This window comes from Pseudorca crassidens, chromosome 20, assembly GCF_039906515.1.
Source record: "Pseudorca crassidens isolate mPseCra1 chromosome 20, mPseCra1.hap1, whole genome shotgun sequence".
Lineage (NCBI taxonomy): Eukaryota > Metazoa > Chordata > Mammalia > Artiodactyla > Delphinidae > Pseudorca > Pseudorca crassidens.
The window spans coordinates 43471367-43491955 of NC_090315.1; the positions used below are offsets into that span (position 1 = coordinate 43471367).

The window sequence follows — 20589 nt, forward strand, 5'->3', positions numbered from 1 at the left end:
AAACCCTAGGTCATATTCTAATACATTTTCTTTTCACAGTTTGAAATAAACCATCATTATTTTCAGTGAAAAATGTCTGAATGTTTAAATGACATTATTAAATTACATTACAAAATGCCAAAGTAAGAGAGTTTTTCTTCGTACTTCAAGGTTTGGTATTCATGAATGTACGAAAGTGCCAAGCATTTACTTTGAAGGTCTACACATAAAACTGTGTTTATTTAAATGTGAACAATCTAAATAAATCACAGGATCATCTAAATATTTTAAATTACAGTTCCAGGCACTAGCCTTGATTATGAACTGTAGCCATTTTCTGAACCCATTTAGGAATTTTCCAAAGCAGATCAGTGGTTTTCTTAGTCATGAGAAAACTTTTATAAAGAAGTGATAAATCAGCTGTTTACGAGCTTAGTAATTTCGTAAGGAAAATATTTTTTGACTATGGAAGGTAATATGAATAAGCTAGATTATGGAATCTTTGAATCTAAAAGATGTAAATCATTGATGAAGATTATAGAATCTGATCATGAAGTTGACCTTTCTCTGCTATTAGATGAGGATTGTCTCTTTGTTTAGTGTGAGAATTTAAAATAATGAGGTAGATTGATAACTGAGATGCTGTGCTCCTGATTGTGTAGCACCCCCTCCTCTGTTGGAAAAAGTGGGAATCTTGATTAGTAGATGTGGTAAGTCAAGTTATATTAATAGGCAATTCAGAGGGTTATTTTAGGTTTAGTGAGGTATCGAATATGAGGTCGTCACAGTTACTTGTTCAACTTAGGTGCATACCAGTGGAGTTTTAAATTCACAATGTGGAAGGGAATGAGCACTTATCAGAACAGAAGGAAATGTGTGGTTAAACGGTTTCAGCTATAACTGTAGACTGTTTCCCTTGGTCCAAATGGGAGGAGAAATGGAACCTTATGTTTTTGGCTTTTTTTCCAATATCAGTAGAAATTGATTCAGCATGGTTTATTGGGACCCTTAACAGGAAAATCAGTTGTGTTTACTAGTGGAGGGGAATGGCTTAAATATGCACTAAGAAGGCATAAGTCCTCTAGGTTTTTGTTTTTTTGTTTTTTTTTATGGTACGCGGGCCTCTCACCGTCGTGGCCTCTCCCGTTGCAGAGCACAGGCTCCGGACGCGCAGGCTCAGCGGCCATGGCTCACGGGCCCAGCCGCTCCGCGGCGTGTGGGATCTTCCCGGACTGGGGTACGAACCCGTGTCCCCTGCATTGGCAGGCAGACTCTCAACCACTGCTCCACCAAGGAAGCCCAGTCCTCTAGGTTTTATTTTACAGGTGTCTCAGTAGTCATTTTTGTTGCATATTTTTAATTACTGACATAATTAATAATTTAATAAGTTATTTTTATTAAACCTCTGTAAAACAAGAATGCCTCATGATTTTTTTTTGTTGAAGAAACTGCTGAATTGAGTAAAGAAAAAGTTGATGCTTCCAGCTTTTTCCTCAAAATGAGAAACTGCCTTACTGACTATATAATTATAGGTAATAAATAATGCTAATTTTAGCTCACAAAAGCACTGAGATTATCCGAAGAAAATATATTTGATGTAAGTAGATGAAGAACCTTATTTATAAAGATGTATTGGATAACTTGGAATTTTGAAAACTCATTGAAGTCCTGCATCCTCTGCATTTAAAAGATCTTGTTAAGGCAGTAAATGATAAAAAAAAAAATCTATGCTGATTTTTATTCAGAAGCCTGTGTTAAATGAGGTAGAGAAGACCTAAAATAACAAGGTTGGGTTTTTTTTTTCCGAAGTACTTATCAGAATAAAATGTTGTTATGATGAGGGAGATTGTAAGAACTAACAAATTTCTCTTTTCTTCTCTTGTATATTTTCTTACTATATCACAGTAAAATACTCACCTCAAGATGATAGCATTAGCACCTGTCCTTTCTTGATGGATCCTTAATTGCTCTTGAGAACAAATATATTTAGAGGCAATATGAAAATTAATTTGGTGATCAAAAATGAAAGTGATTTAAATTTGGAAATCATACCTAAAGTGACTTTTGCTCGAGGGTTATATACTTGAAACAGAAGAATTCTCTTATGTTTAGTATGCATAAATAAATGTTGTATCAGTTAAGGTTCTTTGGCTAAAAGTGGTAGAAATCAACTCTGGCTAACTTAAGTAAAAAAAGAAAAAGAAAGAAAAACAGCATTACTTACCAGGAATCTATGAGGTAGCTTATAAAACGGAAAGGAAATATGAAGAACCTGACCTTGGGTGGCTCCAGGTATCCAAACAGGGAGAAACAGTGCGTGCTCTCTTCAGGGGCTAGTGAATTCCAGTTGATTTACATCTTTATGTCTTCCTACTCAAGATTCAAAAATTAAAGCCAAGTACCTGATTGTCCTAGCTTCAGCTGCAAAAGAAACAATGTCACTTCAAGTATCACCTTACTGCGGTTTTTACAAAATCTGTAAAACTTCCTTTTAAAAATAATCTGGGGCTTCTCTGATGGCGCAGTGGTTGAGAGTCCGCCTGCCGATGCAGGGGACGCGGGTTTGTGCCCCAATCCGGAAAGATCCCACACGCCGCGGAGCGGCTGGGCCCGTGAGCCATGGCCGCTGAGCCTGCGCGTCCGGAGCCTGTGCTCCGCAACGGGAGAGGCCATGACAGAGAGGCCCGCGTACTACAAAAAAAAAATAAAAATAAAAAAATAATAATCTGGAGGGACTTCCCCAGTGATGCAGTGGATAAGAATCCTCCTGCCAGTGTAGAGGACGCGGGTTCAAGCCCTGGTCCAGGGAGATCCCACATGCCGCGGAGCAACTAAGCCCGTGCACCACAACTACTGAGCCTGTGCTCTAGAGCCCGCGAGCCACAACTACTGAGCCCGCATGCCACAACTACTAGAGCCCACGTGCCACAACTACTAAAGCCCACACACCTAGAGCCTGTGCTCAACAACAAGAGAAGCCACCACAACGAGAAGCCCAACTGGACAAAGCCCACGCACAGCAACCAAGACCCAACACAGCCAAAAATGAAAATAAAATTAAATCTTTAAAAACATAAATAGGGGCTTCCCTGGTGGCGCAGTGGTTGAGAGTCCGCCTGCCGATGCAGGGGACACGGGTTCGTGCCCCGGTCTGGGAAGATCCCACATGCCGCGGAGCGGCTGGGCCCGTGAGCCAAGGCCGCTGAGCCTGCGCGTCCGAAGCCTGTGCTCCGCAACGGGAGAGGCCACAACAGTGAGAGGCCCGCGTACCGCAAAAATAAATAAATAAATAAATAAATAAATAATATGGAAAAATTGTGACTAGAAATAAAATCCTGGTAAACCAGATTAACTTAATTTATAGAATATGGTCAGAGGCTATGCTTTGTATACTTTCCTACAATTCTTAATTTTATAATTTATTTTTCCCCCCCAAAAAAAAACAGTTTTCATAAGTAAGTTTATCCTTTGTTTTTTATGTGTCTGATGGCTTATCATTGGTTTTCATCCTTCTCTCTGTGTCTTAGGTATATTTGAAGGCTCCCATGATTCTGAATGGAGTCTGTGTTATCTGGAAAGGTTGGATTGATCTCCAGAGACTGGATGGTATGGGCTGCCTGGAGTTTGATGAGGAGCGAGCCCAGGTAGGGTGACTTCAGGCTTTACTGACTGTGGTCCCTTTATTTACCCCTAATCTTGCCTTTGTTTGGAGATCTATTTTACCCAGTCTTTAAGAGTAAGTATACAGTGCTGCCCTGGGAGCCTCAGCTGGTCCCGGCCTTGCAGCTTGCGGGGGAGGCTGCCCGGAGGAGGCGGCGACAGTGGTGGCGGTGGTGTGTCCCTGGGCCCCTGGACCGCAGCTTCTTTACTGCCAAGTCTATCCATCTGTTCATCCATCCGTGGGGGTCCACAATGGCCACCTTCAGCCGCCAGGAATTTTTCCAGCAGCTCCTACAGGGCTGTCTCCTGCCTACTGCCCAGCAGGGCCTTGACCAGATCTGGCTGCTCCTTGCCATCTGCCTCGCCTGCCGCCTCCTCGGGAGGCTTGGGTTGCCATCCTACCTGAAGCATGCAAGCACCGTGGCAGGTGGGTTCTTCAGCCTCTACCACTTCTTCCAGCTGCACATGGTTTGGGTCATGCTGCTCTGCCTTCTGTGCTACCTCGTGCTGTTCCTCTGCCGACATTCCTCCCATCGTGGCGTCTTCCTCTCCGTCACCATCCTCATCTACCTACTCATGGGTGAGATGCACATGGTGGACACTGTGACGTGGCACAAGATGCGAGGGGCCCAGATGATTGTGGCCATGAAGGCAGTGTCTCTGGGCTTCGATCTGGACCGGGGCGAGGTGGGTGTGGTGCCCTCGCCCGTGGAGTTCATGGGCTACCTCTACTTTGTGGGCACCATCGTCTTTGGGCCCTGGATATCCTTCCACAGCTACCTACAGGCTGTCCAAGGCCTCCCGCTGAGCCGCCAGTGGCTGCAGAAGGTGGCCCAGAGCCTGGTGCTGGCCCTGCTGTGCCTTGTGCTGTCCACCTGTGTGGGCCCCTACCTCTTCCCCTACTTCATTCCCCTTGATGGTGACCACCTCCTTCACAAGTGGCTGCGAGCCTACGAGAGTGCTGTCTCCTTCCACTTCAGCAACTATTTTGTGGGCTTTCTATCTGAGGCCACAGCCACATTGGCGGGGGCTGGCTTCACCGAGGAGAAGGGTCACCTGGAATGGGACCTGACGGTCTCTAAGCCACTGAATGTGGAGCTGCCCCGGTCCATGGTGGAAGTTGTCACAAGCTGGAACCTGCCCATGTCTTGTTGGCTAAATAACTATGTTTTCAAGAATGCTCTCCACCTCGGGACCTTTTCAGCCGTGCTGGTCACCTATGCAACCAGCGCCCTCCTGCACGGCTTTAGCTTCCACCTGGCTGCGGTGCTGCTGTCCCTGGCATTTATCACTTATGTGGAGCACATCCTCCGAAAGCGCCTGGCTCGGATCCTCAGTGCCTGTGTCTTGTCGAAAAGGTGCCCACCAGACTGTTCACACCAGCATCGTTTGGGCTTGGGGGTGCGAGCCTTAAATCTGCTCTTTGGGGCCCTGGCCATCTTCCACCTGGCCTACCTGGGCTCCCTGTTTGACGTTGATGTGGACGATACCACAGAGGAGCAGGGCTACAGCATGGCATACACTGTCCACAAGTGGTCAGAGCTCAGCTGGGCCAGTCACTGGGTCACTTTTGGATGCTGGATCTTCTACCATCTCATAGGCTGAGGCACGTCTGTGGACCCTCACAGCTCCCTCAAGAACCCTCCCCTGGGTGCCAACTCTGATGGGGGATGAGGGAAGGCCCTTTCTCTAATTTTTTTTTTTTTCCTGCGGTACGCGGGCCTCTCACTGTTGTGGCCTCTCCCGTTGCGGAGCACAGGCTCCGGACGCGCAGGCCCAGCGGCCATGGCTCACGGGCCCAGCCGCTCCGCGGCATGTGGGATCTTCCCGGACCGGGGCACGAACCCGCGTCCCCTGCATCGGTAGGCGGACTTTCAACCAGTGCGCCACCAGGGAAGCCCTAATTTTTGACCCTCTTTTTTGACCCTCTCTCCATTCTTGACCCCCCGCCCAGTACACACACACACACACACACACACACACACACACACTCTCTCTCTCTCTCTTCCATCCATGGTCCTCCCCGCCTTCCTTGTCTCTTTTTATATACAGTTTGTTGTGATCAAATACAGTTAGGAAGTACTTTTTAAAAAGAGTAAGTATAGAAAGTCTCATGTTCTCATAATATTGATGAATTCTGAAGAGATTGAGACCCAAATATTGGTCCTGGTTTGGGGAAGGTTTTTCCTTCAGTGGTTCTAAATTGTACTGGATTACCACTATGTGCTTAGTGGGGCACTTCAAAGTGTAGTAGATGGTTCTGTTTAATATTTGTTCTGGATCCATAGCACATTATGGGGGGGACACCCAGTTTAAAATAAAATGTAGGAGCAGCACTTTTGAAATGGCTGAGTGAGGAGCTTGGCAGATTCTCTCTCCAAAAAGCAGTGATTAAACTTAACAAAATTGTAAACAAACAAACAAAAACCCATTTAAGGTCTCTGGAAATTAACCACAGGACATATATTGAGAGGCATTTATTCAAACAAAGCTAGTGAATTTCAGTAAGAACAATGAGAGTCTGGCATTTTTGTCGGGAGCTGCTCCCATCTCCCTTAGCTCTGTGGTTGCTCAAGTTCTACCCCGGGCAGGGTAGAGCCATGAGGACTGGCAGCTCTGCTGTCCTCTCAGAGGGAGCTGACTTTATTTAGAGTAGCACTTGGAAAAATACATATCCAGGGCTGTTATTGAAAACAATAGCAGTCTCTGTGGCAAACAATTGGAGAAAACTAATGTTTCAGGAAGCAACAAAATGGCAGACTAGCCAGAAATTTATCAGGGAAATCTAGGGAAAGAGATAGCTAAAGTAAGCCTCATTGAGATCACACTTAACCTCTCATGGTCCAAAAGGCTATGTACATGTGCAAGGCTACACCTGTTCAAGAGAGGACAGAGAGAGCCCTTGAAAGCTGCTAGTCCCTGGCTGAATACAGGGTAGACTGATAAACTCCCTGCACTTTGAAAGTAAGCCACACACAGATCCCATGGCAAAGGATTAGAAGCCTTCTGACTCAAGGTGTTTAAGCAAAACCTCTGACCAATCATTGGCTGACCACTAGGTTATGCTGACCCAGGGGCAACCGCCTAGAAAGCAAGGCTTAAAAAGAAAAAAAACTAAGCAGTGACATCAGAGGCTGCACACTGCTGGGGAAACAGACTCCACACAGCTAGGCAAGTCACTAAGTAGACAAACAGAAAACAGTAACAACAGGCTGGAGGCAGGGGTCAGAATTCAGAGTTGCTACAGTATATTATCTAAAATATCCAGTTTTTAACAGGAAATTATAAGACATGCAAATAAGCACAAAAGTGTGACTGATACTCAGGGGAAAAAGCAGGCAGTAGATACCCTGCCTCAAATGATGGTTCTTAGTGACAAAAGACTTAAAAGCAATTCTTTTTCAGTGTGTTCAAAGAGCTAAAGGAAAATTTCTTCCTTTAAAGAATTGAAGGACAATTATGACAGTGACTCATGAAAGACAGAATATTAATAAAGAGATCTAAATTTTTAAAAAGAATCAAGTAGAAATTCTAGAATTGAAAAGTAACAATAACTGAAATGAAAAATTCACAGACTCAACAGATTTAAGCTGGCAGAAGAATTAGTGAACTTGAACATAGATTAATAGAGATTATCCAGTCTCAAGAACAGAAAGAAGAAAGAACAAAGCAAAATGAACAGTATCAGAGATTGTAGGACACCAGCACACAGACCAACATATATGTAATGAAAGTCCCAGGCGATAAGGAGAGAAAGAAAGGGGCAGAAAATATGTTTTAAGAAATAATGGCCGAAAACTTCTAAATTTGATGAAAAATATTCATGTCCATGTCCAAGAAGTTTAATGAACTCCAAGTAGGGTAAGCAGAAAGAAATCCACAACTAGGTACATCATAGCCAAACTGTTGAAAAACAAAGAGAATCTTAAAAGCAGCAAGAAATAGGCCTCATTACACACAAGGGAGCCACAATAAGATTAAGAGCTGACTTGTCTTTTGAAATTATGGAGGCCAGAAGATAGTGTGATGACATATTCAAAATGCTGAAAGAACATGTCAGAGTATCTGATTATTAGCGGGTGTTAATTTTTTCAGTTGTTTAATATTAATCCTCTTAATAAAGTTAAAATAATGACAAGAATAAAAAGGAGGTCTCTTTTTGTTATTTCTGTTATTCCCATTTTGCTCACCATATATAGAAATGTAGGAATTTTCTTCTTAAGAGATCAAAAAATTAAACCTTCCTAGTAAAAAATTCAGGTTCAAAGTTAAAATTCTTAAGAAAGAATCTCTGCTACCTTGATTTCCACAGGGATAAGGAATACCTAATTCCTTCAGAAAAATAGTAAATAATTGGCAGTTTAGAAGGCTGTTTCTGTAAGAAGTGATACAGCAGATTGAATTTATGTAAGGGTGAATTTCAGATTGAGTTGACTTCTAAAACTGAAATATTTTATTAAAGTGATAGGTAAAAATTTAAAGTTTAGCCCACAGTATTTTCCATACTGAAAATTTCTCTGCTTTGTTGCCCTGGTCCACAAATAGGGCTTTATCACTATAAAGTAAGTACCATCTGTTGTCATAGTAAACTAATATAATAATAGGTCTTACATAATATAAAAATTTTAAAGCAGGGGATACCAACCATTCAGTCAACAGTCAGCACTTCTCTGGAGCTTTCCCCATCCCCCAGTCTTCTGGAAGATAGTAAATGTAAAGAGGCAATGAAGTATAGAAGTTAGGAGTAGGCGCTTCATGGTCATGTAATTGTGATTCCTGGCCCCACCACTTACCAGCTATTGTGGACGGCATGTTTGTGTTCCCCCAAAATTCATATTTTGAACCCCCAACTTCCAATGTGACTGTATTTGGAGATAGGACCTTTATGGGGTCTGTTAAGGTTAAATGAGTCCTAAGAGTAGGGCCCTGATATGATAGGATTAGTGTCCTGATAAGACATGCACAAGGGAGCTAAGCTTGCTCAATCTCTCTCTTTGCCAAGTGAGAACAAAACTCTCCAACAGATGCTCAGGTACCTGGTAGGCTAAGAGATAAACAGAGGATAGTCACAATTACATTTTTTAAAATTAAATTGTATAAGTATTTCAACTGAAATATTTTCACAGGTATTGTCTTTTTGCCTTTGTTCAGAGTACCTTTGACAAACGTTGGCAAGGATGCGGAACAACAGTTGGTGTGGTGTTTGATTACATAAAGTTGACACAACATTTGGCAATAAATACTAAAACTGCACATGTGTATACCTATGATCCAGCAGTTCTGTCCTGAGGCATGGTATGCAATGGGAATGAATACATATATTCATCAAAAGATAAGTACTAGGACATTGTAGAGGCATTATTGATTAATAGCCAGAAACTATAAACTGCCCAAATGCCCACTAACAGTCAGATGGATAAATTGCATGTTCATACAGAGAAATACAATGAAAATGAAAAACTACAACTAGCATACCAATATGGGTGAATTTCACAAATACATTGAGTGTATTAGAAAAGCACATGCTATATGAATACATTTATATAAAAGTACAAAAATAGGTAAAACTAATAATACATGTTGTTAAAAGGAAGGATAGTGGTTTATCCTTGGGAGAGGAGGGTAGTTCCTGGAATGGAGGAGAAGACGACCTCTGAGATGCTGGTGCTGTTCTGTCTCTTCATATGGCTTTTAATTACATGGAAAGTTCAGTTTCTGAAGATTCATCAAGCTATCTTTTAGGACAGTGCTGTCCAGTAAAATTCAAATGTGAGCCACATTATGTAAATTAAAATTTTTTAAAAGCCACATTTAAAAAGGTTTGAAAATTATTAATTTTTATATTTTATTTATCCCAGTATATCCAAAATATTATCATTTGAACATAAAATCAATATAAATATTTATTGGGATATTTACCTGTTTTGGTAACAAGTATTTGAAATCCAGTGTGTATTTTCCACTTACAGACTCAAATTAGCAACATTTCAAGTATGCAGTAGTCACGCGTGGCTAGTGGCTACAGTATTGGACAACACAGCCTTAAAATATGTGTACTTTTTTGTATGTGTAAATAGTTCAATAAAATGTTTTAAGAGTTTCCCACAAATGAAGATATTTCTGAGTATAATTGTATAAACTCAAAATTGAATCATGTTTGCTGATTATACTTTCATTTCTTTATTTTCTGTAATTTGTAGGATAAATTTCAGTGTTGTCTTTATATGTTTGATTTTCAATAATTGCAATTCTCTAAAAGCTTGAAAAACTGAAAATTTTGATGCTTCACCATTGAATACTTTAATCAGAGATTTCCAACTAATTTTGAACAAAATATAACTGAGGACTCATTTACAAAAAAAAAAAAGATCAATGCCATTTTAGGAACTAGGTTGATTTCACAGAAGTTCTTCAAAGGCTCAAATTTCTAAAATCCAAAGTGCCTGTATAATGTCATGTGAATTTATTTGTATTCAGCATCAGCTTTGTCACAGAAATTTTATAGTTCAGTCACTTTAACTATGGATACATAAATATATTTGTAATTTATGCAACTCTAATGTCTAAATGATTGGTAGAATACCTCAGTACTTTGGATAAGAATTGTTTGGATAACAATTATGAATTTCATGTGTACCACAACTAATTACTAGTAAATTTCTATTTCATAGTTTTAAAAATTCACTGAGAATGTTACTTCTTATACGGTGTTTAAATGTTTGCTCCACCAACATTTGTATTTGTATTATCAGTTTAAGAACCAATAACTTTATCTTCATTTTTGTACTTTTTAAATTAGCAGTCACAAAAATATGTTTCACCTTCAATATAATGACCTTCCAAAAGTTCTATTTTGATTCTATAATATGATGAGAAAAATTGAACCGTATTGGGTTGAACAGATTTTCTATTTGAAGTACCTAATGACACTGATGTAAAATTGGTATCCTTTAGCTTTTTGCAGGGTTTTTCTGTCAGCAAAGCCAACATATGAACAGCTTTGCTTTTTGTATGTTGATGAGAATGTGAGTGAAAATTTAGGAGAGTCGTTTGATGTAAATAAAAAGTTATGTTTTACAGAATGGTGTTAAATGTACCGTTTGCAGCTGCACATGTTAAATTGTCGCCTTTGAAGTATATGTTGATGCTTCTTCAGCAGATTTATTTCTTTTGGTTTTCATGTGATCAGTGATATCATTTTGGTCCCCACAGAGAATAGGAAATGTCGTTATTTTGTACAAATTATGCATTCATCATCAGCTTTCTTGAAAACGAATTTGATTCTTAATTTTTCATTAAATATATACTTCTATTTTTTAAATTCATTGCACAGAAAGGTAAGTATTACCAAACTGTAAAATAAATAAAATTGTAAATTTAGCAATACAATAAAGACAAAATCAGTGTAGCAAGAATGGTTAAGAATAGTGTATATATATGCTCTATGAGAGCACTGCTAGGTCTTTATTTACCACATGGGTTTCACAAACACCCAGCCACCTTTTATGATGACCCCACCTGACTACTTTGTGCAGACTGTGGTATAGACCGTGGAGTAACAGGCTAGTATAACAAGTAGCTGGTGGGGACTGGAGTGCTGAAAGCCTCCCACCACCTGAGTCTGGATAGGGTTATTTGTCCCTATCCATTTGAGCACACACTTTATGGGTGAGTGTATAGTTTTATCAGTAAGTACCCTTTATGCTGTCCTTGAAAGGGAGGTGTTACTTAAGTTCGCAACAGGAAAGGATCAGGATAACACTGGATCACTGATCATCTTTCAGATTTAACCATTTAAAGTGCAGACTCTGTTCATTGCACATACATTTCACATCTTACTAGAAAAGACCAAGATAGAAGCTGGAATTAGAAAATAGAGAGCTACCAAATCTCTCTTAGCTTATTTTACTTCAAATATTAGTAATAATACTTTTTTAAATTTTAATAAGGTAAAAATCTATGATCATTGCTAGATACACATGAGTGGCTAATAACTTCCTTAGGGAGTTAGATTACATCTTGTGTTATATGCTCTCATTTCATCTTGTAATCCTTTACTAAGTCACACTGATAATTATATATTGATTTTTGTAATTATTTGTTCATTGTCCACCTGCCCCTCTAGACCAGAAACTATAAGGAAAAGCACCATTTGCTCCCACACATTGTATGCATGGCACCCAGCACAGTGACTTGGGCGTAATAAAGACTCACGGAATATTTGTGGAATAAATGAAAAAGTGAATGAATGCACAGGACAGAAGGGATATCCTGTTAACAGCAGACCTGTCCTGGTTGATATCTAATCAAATAAGAGAAAGTCTTTGGCATTTGGGAACAGTGTTCTTTTGCAGGTGCCTCTGGCTTATGTAGTACATTTTGAGAATACAGTTGCTATTTATAGTAATGTTTAGTCACGTGTAAATTTTACATGTTCACAAATGCTTATAAAATAATAGCATTTATTGAATGTTGTCAGGTAGTGCACTTAAGCATTTTTATACGTTATCTCATTTAATCTTGAGACGTAAGTATTACTACTACGTGCATTTTACATGTGAGTTTACTGAGGCTTAGAAAATGAAATACCTTGCCCTGGGTCACAGAGCTAGTAAATGCAACATAAGAATGGAGACTTGATCACACCTTTCACTTTTGTTTAAGTTGTAGACCTTGTGTCAGTGAAAATTGCAAGTATCAAACAACCCTACTAACAGAGCCAAATAAAGGATTTATCACACAGAATAAGATATCAACAGTATGCAGTTCAGGCAATTATATTATCAGGGGCTGTGGCTCTTTTCATTTTTCTGCTGTACTATGCTCAGTGTGTGGCAACATCCCCAGTATTATGTTTGCAAGATGGTTGCTGTATCGCTGGTCATTGCATCGGTTCCCAGGAAGAAGGAAAGGTGACATGTCTCTTAAATGACTTTCTCAGAAGGCCCATTCATTGACTTACACTTCTATATCATTGGCTAGAACATAGTTACCTGGCCACCCCTTGCTGTAATGAAACTAGGACAGTGAATATTGACTTTTTTGGCATTGTTTTTGATATTTTAGTTTCTTCAAGTGTGCCATTGAAAATCCTAGTGTTGAGAAGTGCGTGACTGCAAATCACACACTTGAGCATCCTGTGCTGTAGACAATGAGGGAGCCTTAAGTTGGGGAGTATTGTGGTCAGATTGTGCTTTAGAAGGCACGCTCTGATGGCTGTGTTTTGGATTGGGGGATGACAAAATGGAAACAGGAAGAGACTTTGCAGTAATTTGGGTGAAAGATCTTAGGATCCTGAACTAGGAAAATGTAGGAATGAAAAGGAGCCTAAAGATTCAAAAAATAGGAGGTCAGATGGATAGGATTTGGTGGTTGATTGGCTCTATGGAGATGGGGAGAGTGAAGTGTCAAAGGCAGCTCTGGTTCTTGACCAAAATGAGTGAGTAGTGCCACCATCCAGACTAAAGAAGTGTAAAGGGAAAGTTTAAATTGGTTACCTTTTAGACACAAGAAGTTTGAAGTATCTGGGTTTCCTTCAGATCTTTATCCATTAGTTGGGAAAGGATTAGCATAGATATGTTATATGTTACAAATAAATTTTTGTTGATAATATTCCTTGGAATTTTCTTTTTGTTGTCTAGAAGTTTCTAACATTTGTACAGTCGATTATGTTAATATTCTCTTTTATATTTCTGGCTTCAGTGTCATTCTTAGAGCGCCTGGCCTGTCTTATCCCCACACTGTAGAAGTAGTTAATAATTTCTTTTTCCTTATACTTCTATGTTTTAAATATTGACTTGATCAGGATTTTACTTTGGTGAAGAGGATGAGGTAAGGACAGAAAGGGAAGAGCATTTTCAGTTGTTAGAATATGACTGAACACGATGACTATTTCCAAGGTGTTATAATAGAACATGAAAATACTGAAGTTTTCTTTTAGAAGTTGCTCTGACTTTTTTTATGGCTTTGATGTTTGAGAAATACTCTGCTGTTCATTTCTTTCAAAAAATAAGACACCCCCCAATTTTTTTTTATTATAAATCAAAATTAAAATATCTATTTCGTATATTCTTATGACAGCAGGAGGATGCATTAGCACAACAGGCCTTTGAAGAGGCCCGGAGAAGGACACGTGAATTTGAAGATAGAGACAGGTCTCATCGGGAGGAAATGGAGGTGAGAGTTTCACAGCTGCTGGCAGTAACTGGTTAGTACTTTCCCCAAAACTCTCAGGCTCTATTTGTCATGTTTGTGCATAATGATTTTAAATAGTTTAGTAGTTCAATGTCTTTCATTTTTTAAAAGTTGTACTCTGTGACTTTGTGTTTATTAAATGTAATTGCTATAAAGAAAGTTAGTCTTAATTTTAAGGTTGTACATGAATTCCTCATTTATTGGTCCTCAAAAAAAATATTTACTATAATAAGGTATATTTTCTATTAATTGATTGATCCAAATATCTTACCTCTTTTTTCTTAATTATCTTTCAGATTATATGTAAAAATTACTTTACGTTATCATAGGATACATATTTTTAGAACATTATTAAACTCTCTGGGAGTAACATTATTTCCCACTTTTCTATAAATATTTGTCTTGATTTTGTAACATAATTTTCAGTCATGTGTATAGTCTCTTCACTAGAGGAAAATTTATTTTCAAACTACTCAAAGAATGAATTAACCTAGACTGTTTTTCTTTTAACCTTTTTATGGTAAAGTACACACCAAATCTACATCAAAAAATATGTAGCTTAATTATTAGAAGGCTAATAACACCCTTATAACCATCCAGGTAAAAAAAATAAAATAAAAATGTGACAGTTACCCCAGTAGCCCCCTCCATGTGTACATCTAATTATGACCTTTTCCCTCCCTTCAAAAGTAATAATTTTCTCAGTTTTTAAAGTAATCCCTTCCTTGTGTCTTTTTATAGTTTTATTATCCATGTCTACTTCAGTCTTAAACACTCAAATTTAGTCTTGTCCAGTGTTTAAATTTTATATGACTATCAACGAAATAGAATAATTTCCAGGCATTAAAAAGAGTTCTGGAGATAGGTTGCACAACAGTGTGAATGTGCTTACTTAACACTACTGAACTGTACACTTAAAGGTGGTTAAGATGGTAATTTTTATGTCGGTAGTTTTTCCACATTAAAAAAAATTTTTAAGTCATTGTTACATAGTAGAGAAAATGTTGTTTTTTCATTCACTAGATTATACATACACTATTTAAATTAATATAAAAGTGTGTGTGTGTGTGTGTGTGTGCGCGCGCGCACAAAGACAGTGGTTAAGAGCCCAGACTCTAGAGCCAGATGGCAAGATCTGAATCTGGCTCTGGCACTTTATCACCTCTGACAAATTATTTCACCTTTCTGTGCCTGAGTTTCCTCATCTATAAAATAAAGCTAATTGTGCCTATCTCATAGGGTCATTGTAAGGATTAAATGAGTAAATACATGTGAAAGCACTTTTAGAGAATGTGGCACTGACTAGGTGTCAGCTGATATTATTGGTATTATTTCATATATATTTTTATATATATTTTTTTTTTTTTTTTTTTTTCGCGGTTCGCAGGCCTCTCACTGTTGTGGCCTCTCCCATTGCGGAGCACAGGCTCTGGACACGCAGGTTCAGCAGGCATGTCTCACTGGCCCAGCCGCTCCGCGGCATGTGGGATCTTCCCGGACCAGGGCACGAACCCATGTCCCCTGCATCGGCAGGCGGACTCTCAACCACTGTGCCACCAGGGAAGCCCTCCAATCTTCTTAATCATAATTAGCCCTTCTACTTTGTCGTTTCCAGAGCACTTCTCATTTCTATCATTGTTCTTATTGAACAGGATGTTAAAACAATTATAAAGTTGTCTGTACTCTACTGTAGTGTGATCACCAGTGAAGTGGGGCCCCTGATTTTTTGACCTCCACATTACCCACCACAGTGTTTTGTACATTGCATTTCGTTGTCAAATGGAGAGCTTCAAAAAATAGCTCCTACTCTGCCTGTCTGAAAACTAGAGCCTGTACGTTAAAGTAGAATAATACATGTTAATGGTCTCTGGAAAGATTTTTAAATGTTTACAATTTGTTGGTTTATATTAACTAGGTAATTTATTAAGTAATGAACTCCAACTGTGTTGTGCTAGATTCTGCATTAGGAACCGGGAAATACATAGATGAAAATGCATGGTTTCTGTCCTTGAACATCTATTAGTCTTGAGGGAAAATAGATGTATAAACAGATAATTGCAGTCTGCTTTAGCAGCACCTGTACTTAAAGGGGAACAGTGGCAGTGCAGAGGAAGGAGCACTTACATCTGCCTCTGCCTGGGGGATTCACAGGAGAATATACTTGCAGGGATTTGAAGGAAGAATGTGAGTTTGCCAGCTACACAAGCTGGGGAAAGCATTCTGGACAGAAGGAACAGTGTATGCAAAGAAGTGAAGGAAAAAGAGATCTTGTCACGTCAGAGAACATGATTGGTCAATCTTTCTAAAGCAAGCTAACATGGCTTTAAATGAATATAAGAATTGTTTTATAAAAAGTGCTGTTCAGCTACATTATATTTGAAGAATAACTATTTGACAATTAATGGAACAATTAGGAGTTTTTTTTATATGATTTGCTTTAAATAAAATTATAGATTAGTTGAGGCTAAGAATTGTCTTCTCTAAAATGTTAATTTGATTATTATAAATAATGTTACTTGAAGAAAAACATTTTGGTGTGTGAGTTTATATGTGCATATGTTTGTATTTGTGTATGAACAAAAATATAGTCTGTTGATAAAGGTGTCAGATAATTTGTTGCTCAGATAGATTGTTTCTAGTGAGTTTTGTGTCAGTGATTGAGCACATGGGCTTTGTAGTCAGGCGTAGTTGAGACTCCTGGTGCATTAATTGCTAACCTCTCTTAAGTGCGTTTTCTCATAGAAATTGTTGTGAGAATTAAATGGGAAAGTGCTTATACGGCACTTAGTATGGTGCTTGATATGTGTATGCCTTCAGTAAATAATAGCTCTAAAGTACTTTAACACTAAAAGCTCTACCACAGTGCTGGTTCAAGTTAATTGAATTATCTGGCTAACAAGAACATTGTTTTAGTTCTCTAAAGTGTTTCAGGGCACTTTTCCTGCATTATGACCTAGAGCATAGAGAAAATGGTTAGATTTTCATCAATGATTTAAGATCCATAGTCCCTTATGGCAGTAATTTTAAAAGTTCTCATAGAGAACTGTTATCTGGAAAATTGGGCTGGAATCTGACCCCAGAGCTTGCACTGGCAGTCTCTTAGGGGAGTTTTGGGTATGCATGTCTTTTGGCACTTTGTGCATGTGTATTTTGCTTCTCTTTAAAAAAAAAAATCATGACAGATTCCTAATGTCAGCTTATTTCTTGTAGTTTACCTCCTTTTTCCTAAAAGGAGAACATTGGGGGAAAATGTTGCATTTTTTCCCCGTGTAATTCAAACATCTATAAGGGGGTCTTACAAAATATAATTGAACATTGTTTTTATTTGTTTGTTTTTAATTTTGTTTTTTAAAAATAACAATTTTATAAAAAATGGTTTTCTTACACTCACCTGGGTAAAATTCTTATTACATTTGAAGAAACTGAGACTCTGAGAAAATTAATTGACTTGATGTCTTTTCAAATAGTTGGTTAATGAAAGGGAGGGTGAAGACTTAAACCATCTTCCTAAGCAGAAGTTCTCCACAAATACAGCCCAGCACTGGGAAAAGAATTTCCACATCACCCATAAAGATGATTAAGTTGAAAAATAAAATCTGCCAGAACCAGAAGAAGTTAGTAACCATTTTGCCTGGAAAAGAAAAAACTGAGGAAGAAAAGAATAATAATGGTTCTACTGGGTGGTCCTGATGACTGACTAGACAAGGGCCAAGGAGCAGTGGTAACTCTTGGGTGGCAGTAACCCAGTAAGTGGTCCTTGGAGGCTTAAGATCCTGGCAGCACAGAGGCTTACGGATGTCCTACCCCTGTTTGGATAACCTCTGAGGCCTCTAGCCCTGACATGCTAAACTTGTGTAACAGTGGTGCTCATGAACATTTAATATGTGTATCTGATTAAGGTTACTCACAGTGGGAAGCAGAACTCCAAGTGGTTTTGGTTTTCCCCAGTGTCTTTTAACCTGAAATCAGTTCTAAAACTCCTTGAGTGATTACTTTTCATTGTTTATCTTTTATACCTTTTGAATTTTGTATCATGTGCATCTGTTACCTATCAAGAAGAGAAAAATTGTTGCTAGTGTTAACACAGAATGATGAAAACAGAAGATTCTAGAACTTGCTATCTGTTTTCTCTGACGTATAGGCAGTTTTTAAAAATGTGAAATCCTGTCTTCGTTTGAAATTTATACAGAACCTTAATGTATAAAATAGCTTAAAGGGGCGCTGCTCTGGGTGAAGCAGGGGTAGGGATTATTCTGGTCCCCCTCTAGAGTCCCTGGAATGTGTCCAGGGAACCCAGTAACTGGCAGAATGTAACTTGAGAACCTTTGAGGTAGTAGATGAGGATGAGGCTGCTAATAAATTGCCCTGGTTTTGAGTCCTAGCTCTACTTGTTGCCATGTGACATTGGGAAAGTTGCTTATCCTCTTGACCCTCATCTGTAAAATGGAGCTAACACCCTACCTCCCAGGGTGCTGCCTGACTCAGTATCTGACATTTAAAATGGAACTCATTGGAAGCTAGTTCCTTCATCCTCTCTATGCACCTTGGCTCACAACATATCTGGAGTGGCAATAAAGGCAGGCATATCCTAACTGTAGACTCTGAAAGTCAAAGATATGTTGCCAAGCTATTTTATATCCTGGTGTTTGTTTCTTTCTTTCTTTGTTTTTTAACAATAGTAAAGGATCTTGAACTTTTCTGGCTTCTCTTGGGGTTGGGTAGTGACAAGGAGGGGGTACAAAGAGGGAACTTCCCACATTTGGTGATATTATATTTCTTGATCTGGAGGCTAGTTACATGGGTGTGTTCACTTCCTGAAAATTCATCACTCATATATATGATTTGTACACTCTTCTGTACTTTAATAAAAAGTAGACTTTAAAAAAAAAAATCACAGACATTTCTTCTGTAAAGTGCCTGCCTGCCCATTGATATCTGTTGCCACATAGAAGTGGCCCAGTGCCTTTTTACCTGAGAATCTTACCATTATTTAAAACTGTTGACCTGTTATCCATGGCAGTCCTTCAGGTTACACATCTCTATAACTGTAATTCCAGTACCTTACTTTGGGATTTTGTGAAGGAAGATTGAGGCTAATAAGGTACAGACTGAGTGCTTTTGTCATAAATAAGTTGGAAAGATACCTCTGTCATCTGTTTTATAGCAGCTCCTACACACTCTTGGTGTGTCTAGGGACTGCCTTCAGCTTCATTGGCCTCTTAACCTAAAACTGTGGTACAGTACTGTTGGCTCTTAATTCAGCTGCAAGGTGACAGGGTGCTGAAAGAGATTTTCTCTCTGTCATTACCTAGAAAATGCTTTCATTTGATTGGGTTATAAAAGCGTTAGCAAATAAATTGTTATCTTTAATGTCAGAGAATGGGTAAATAATTATTGCTTATTCTGCTATAGGCAGTTTTAAAAGTAAAGTTCAGTAAATCATATGAGAATTTTATGTGGAGACTATTTGGAAATAAAAACAAGCGAAAGACTGTGGTTTTTATATTTGTGTTTTGTATGTTTTTGGAGCCTTCGATTCTGTGTGGTCCAAGAAAAAGAATCACAGCCTCTATTTATTTAAATTCCCACAGACTTCAGTTTTCATATCACTTAACTCTACCAACACTTATTTTTATGTAAGGACAAATGAACATAAATGTCTGTCTCTTCTGGGCCTTCCTGAGGTGTGTTTTAGGTATAGGCAGTAGATGAAAGTGAACCGAGAATATGAACTCAGACTAAGAATGAGAATCGAAAAAAAAAAAAGAATGAGAGGGCTTCCCTGGTGGTGCAGTGGTTAAGAATCCTCCTGCCAATGCAGGGGACATGGGTTTGAGCCCTGGTCCGGGAAGATCCCACATGCCGCGGAGCAGCTAAGCCCGTGTGCTATAACTCTTGAGCCCACATGCCACAACTACTGAAGCCTGTGCACCTAGAGCCCTTGCTCTGCAACAAGAGAAGCCACCACAATGAGAAGCCCACGCACCCCAACGAAGAGTAGCCCCTGCTCTCCACAACTAGAGAAAGCCCGTGCGGAGCAATGAAGACCCAACTCAGCTAAAAATAAATAAATAAATAAATTTATAAAAAAGAAAATCCTATTAAAATATAAAATTTTAAAACAAAACAAAACAAAAAAGAATGAGAATTGGAAGAGGATTAACGAGGACAAGGATTCTAGCTCTGCTGCTCCCATACTAAGAGAAAAACAGGGTCTTGGTTTGGTCTCTATCATAAGAGATGTAGGTTTTATTAAAATTTATTTTGTTTTAACTTTATTTTAGCCTGTAAAAGTTACTCTTATCTGCAGGATGCAGATTTTTTTAACATTTGAGAAGTTCATACAGATAAATTGGGAAGTTAGGAGCAGCTTTGTTGTGATAGCAACAGCATGAATGCTTACTATGTGCCAGGCAGTATATGCTGCAATATTTGTTTTACACTTGATTCTTAAATGCTCTTATAAGATGTATCTCAATTTTGAGGAACTGAGGCTGGAAGAGGATAAGAGGCTTGTATAAGCTCACATTGCTAACTTGGTAGAGCCACCCTAATCCAAGCCGGGAGATGTCAGTTATTTCCACTATCTCTTTTATTTTAAAATGCCACCTTATATTTAAAGTTTTCCTGAAGTTGTATACTTTGTAAGAACTGTATTTTTTTTTTTTTCCCTGCGGTACGCGGGCCTCTCCCGCTGCGGAGCATAGGCTCCGGACGTGCAGGCCCAGCGGCCATGGCCCATGGGCCCAGCCGCTC

General features: G+C 39.0%; 1 protein-coding gene across 3 annotated transcripts in view; it reads left to right on the forward strand.

Annotated features, from left to right (window-relative positions):
• Window positions 1-20589, forward strand: part of CBFB (core-binding factor subunit beta) — a 60337-nt gene that overhangs the window by 30199 nt on the left and 9549 nt on the right. The window contains exons 4-5 of one of the 3 annotated variants that reach the window (XM_067718533.1): window positions 3507-3623; window positions 4099-10794. In XM_067718533.1, coding sequence (XP_067574634.1) covers window positions 3507-3623; window positions 4099-5244 — 1263 coding nt within the window. In that variant the 3' untranslated portion in view covers window positions 5245-10794. Of the gene's footprint in view, window positions 1-3506; window positions 3624-4098; window positions 10795-13719; window positions 13847-20589 lie in introns of those variants that run through there. The other 2 variants (XM_067718534.1, XM_067718535.1) reach the window with 2 other exon arrangements.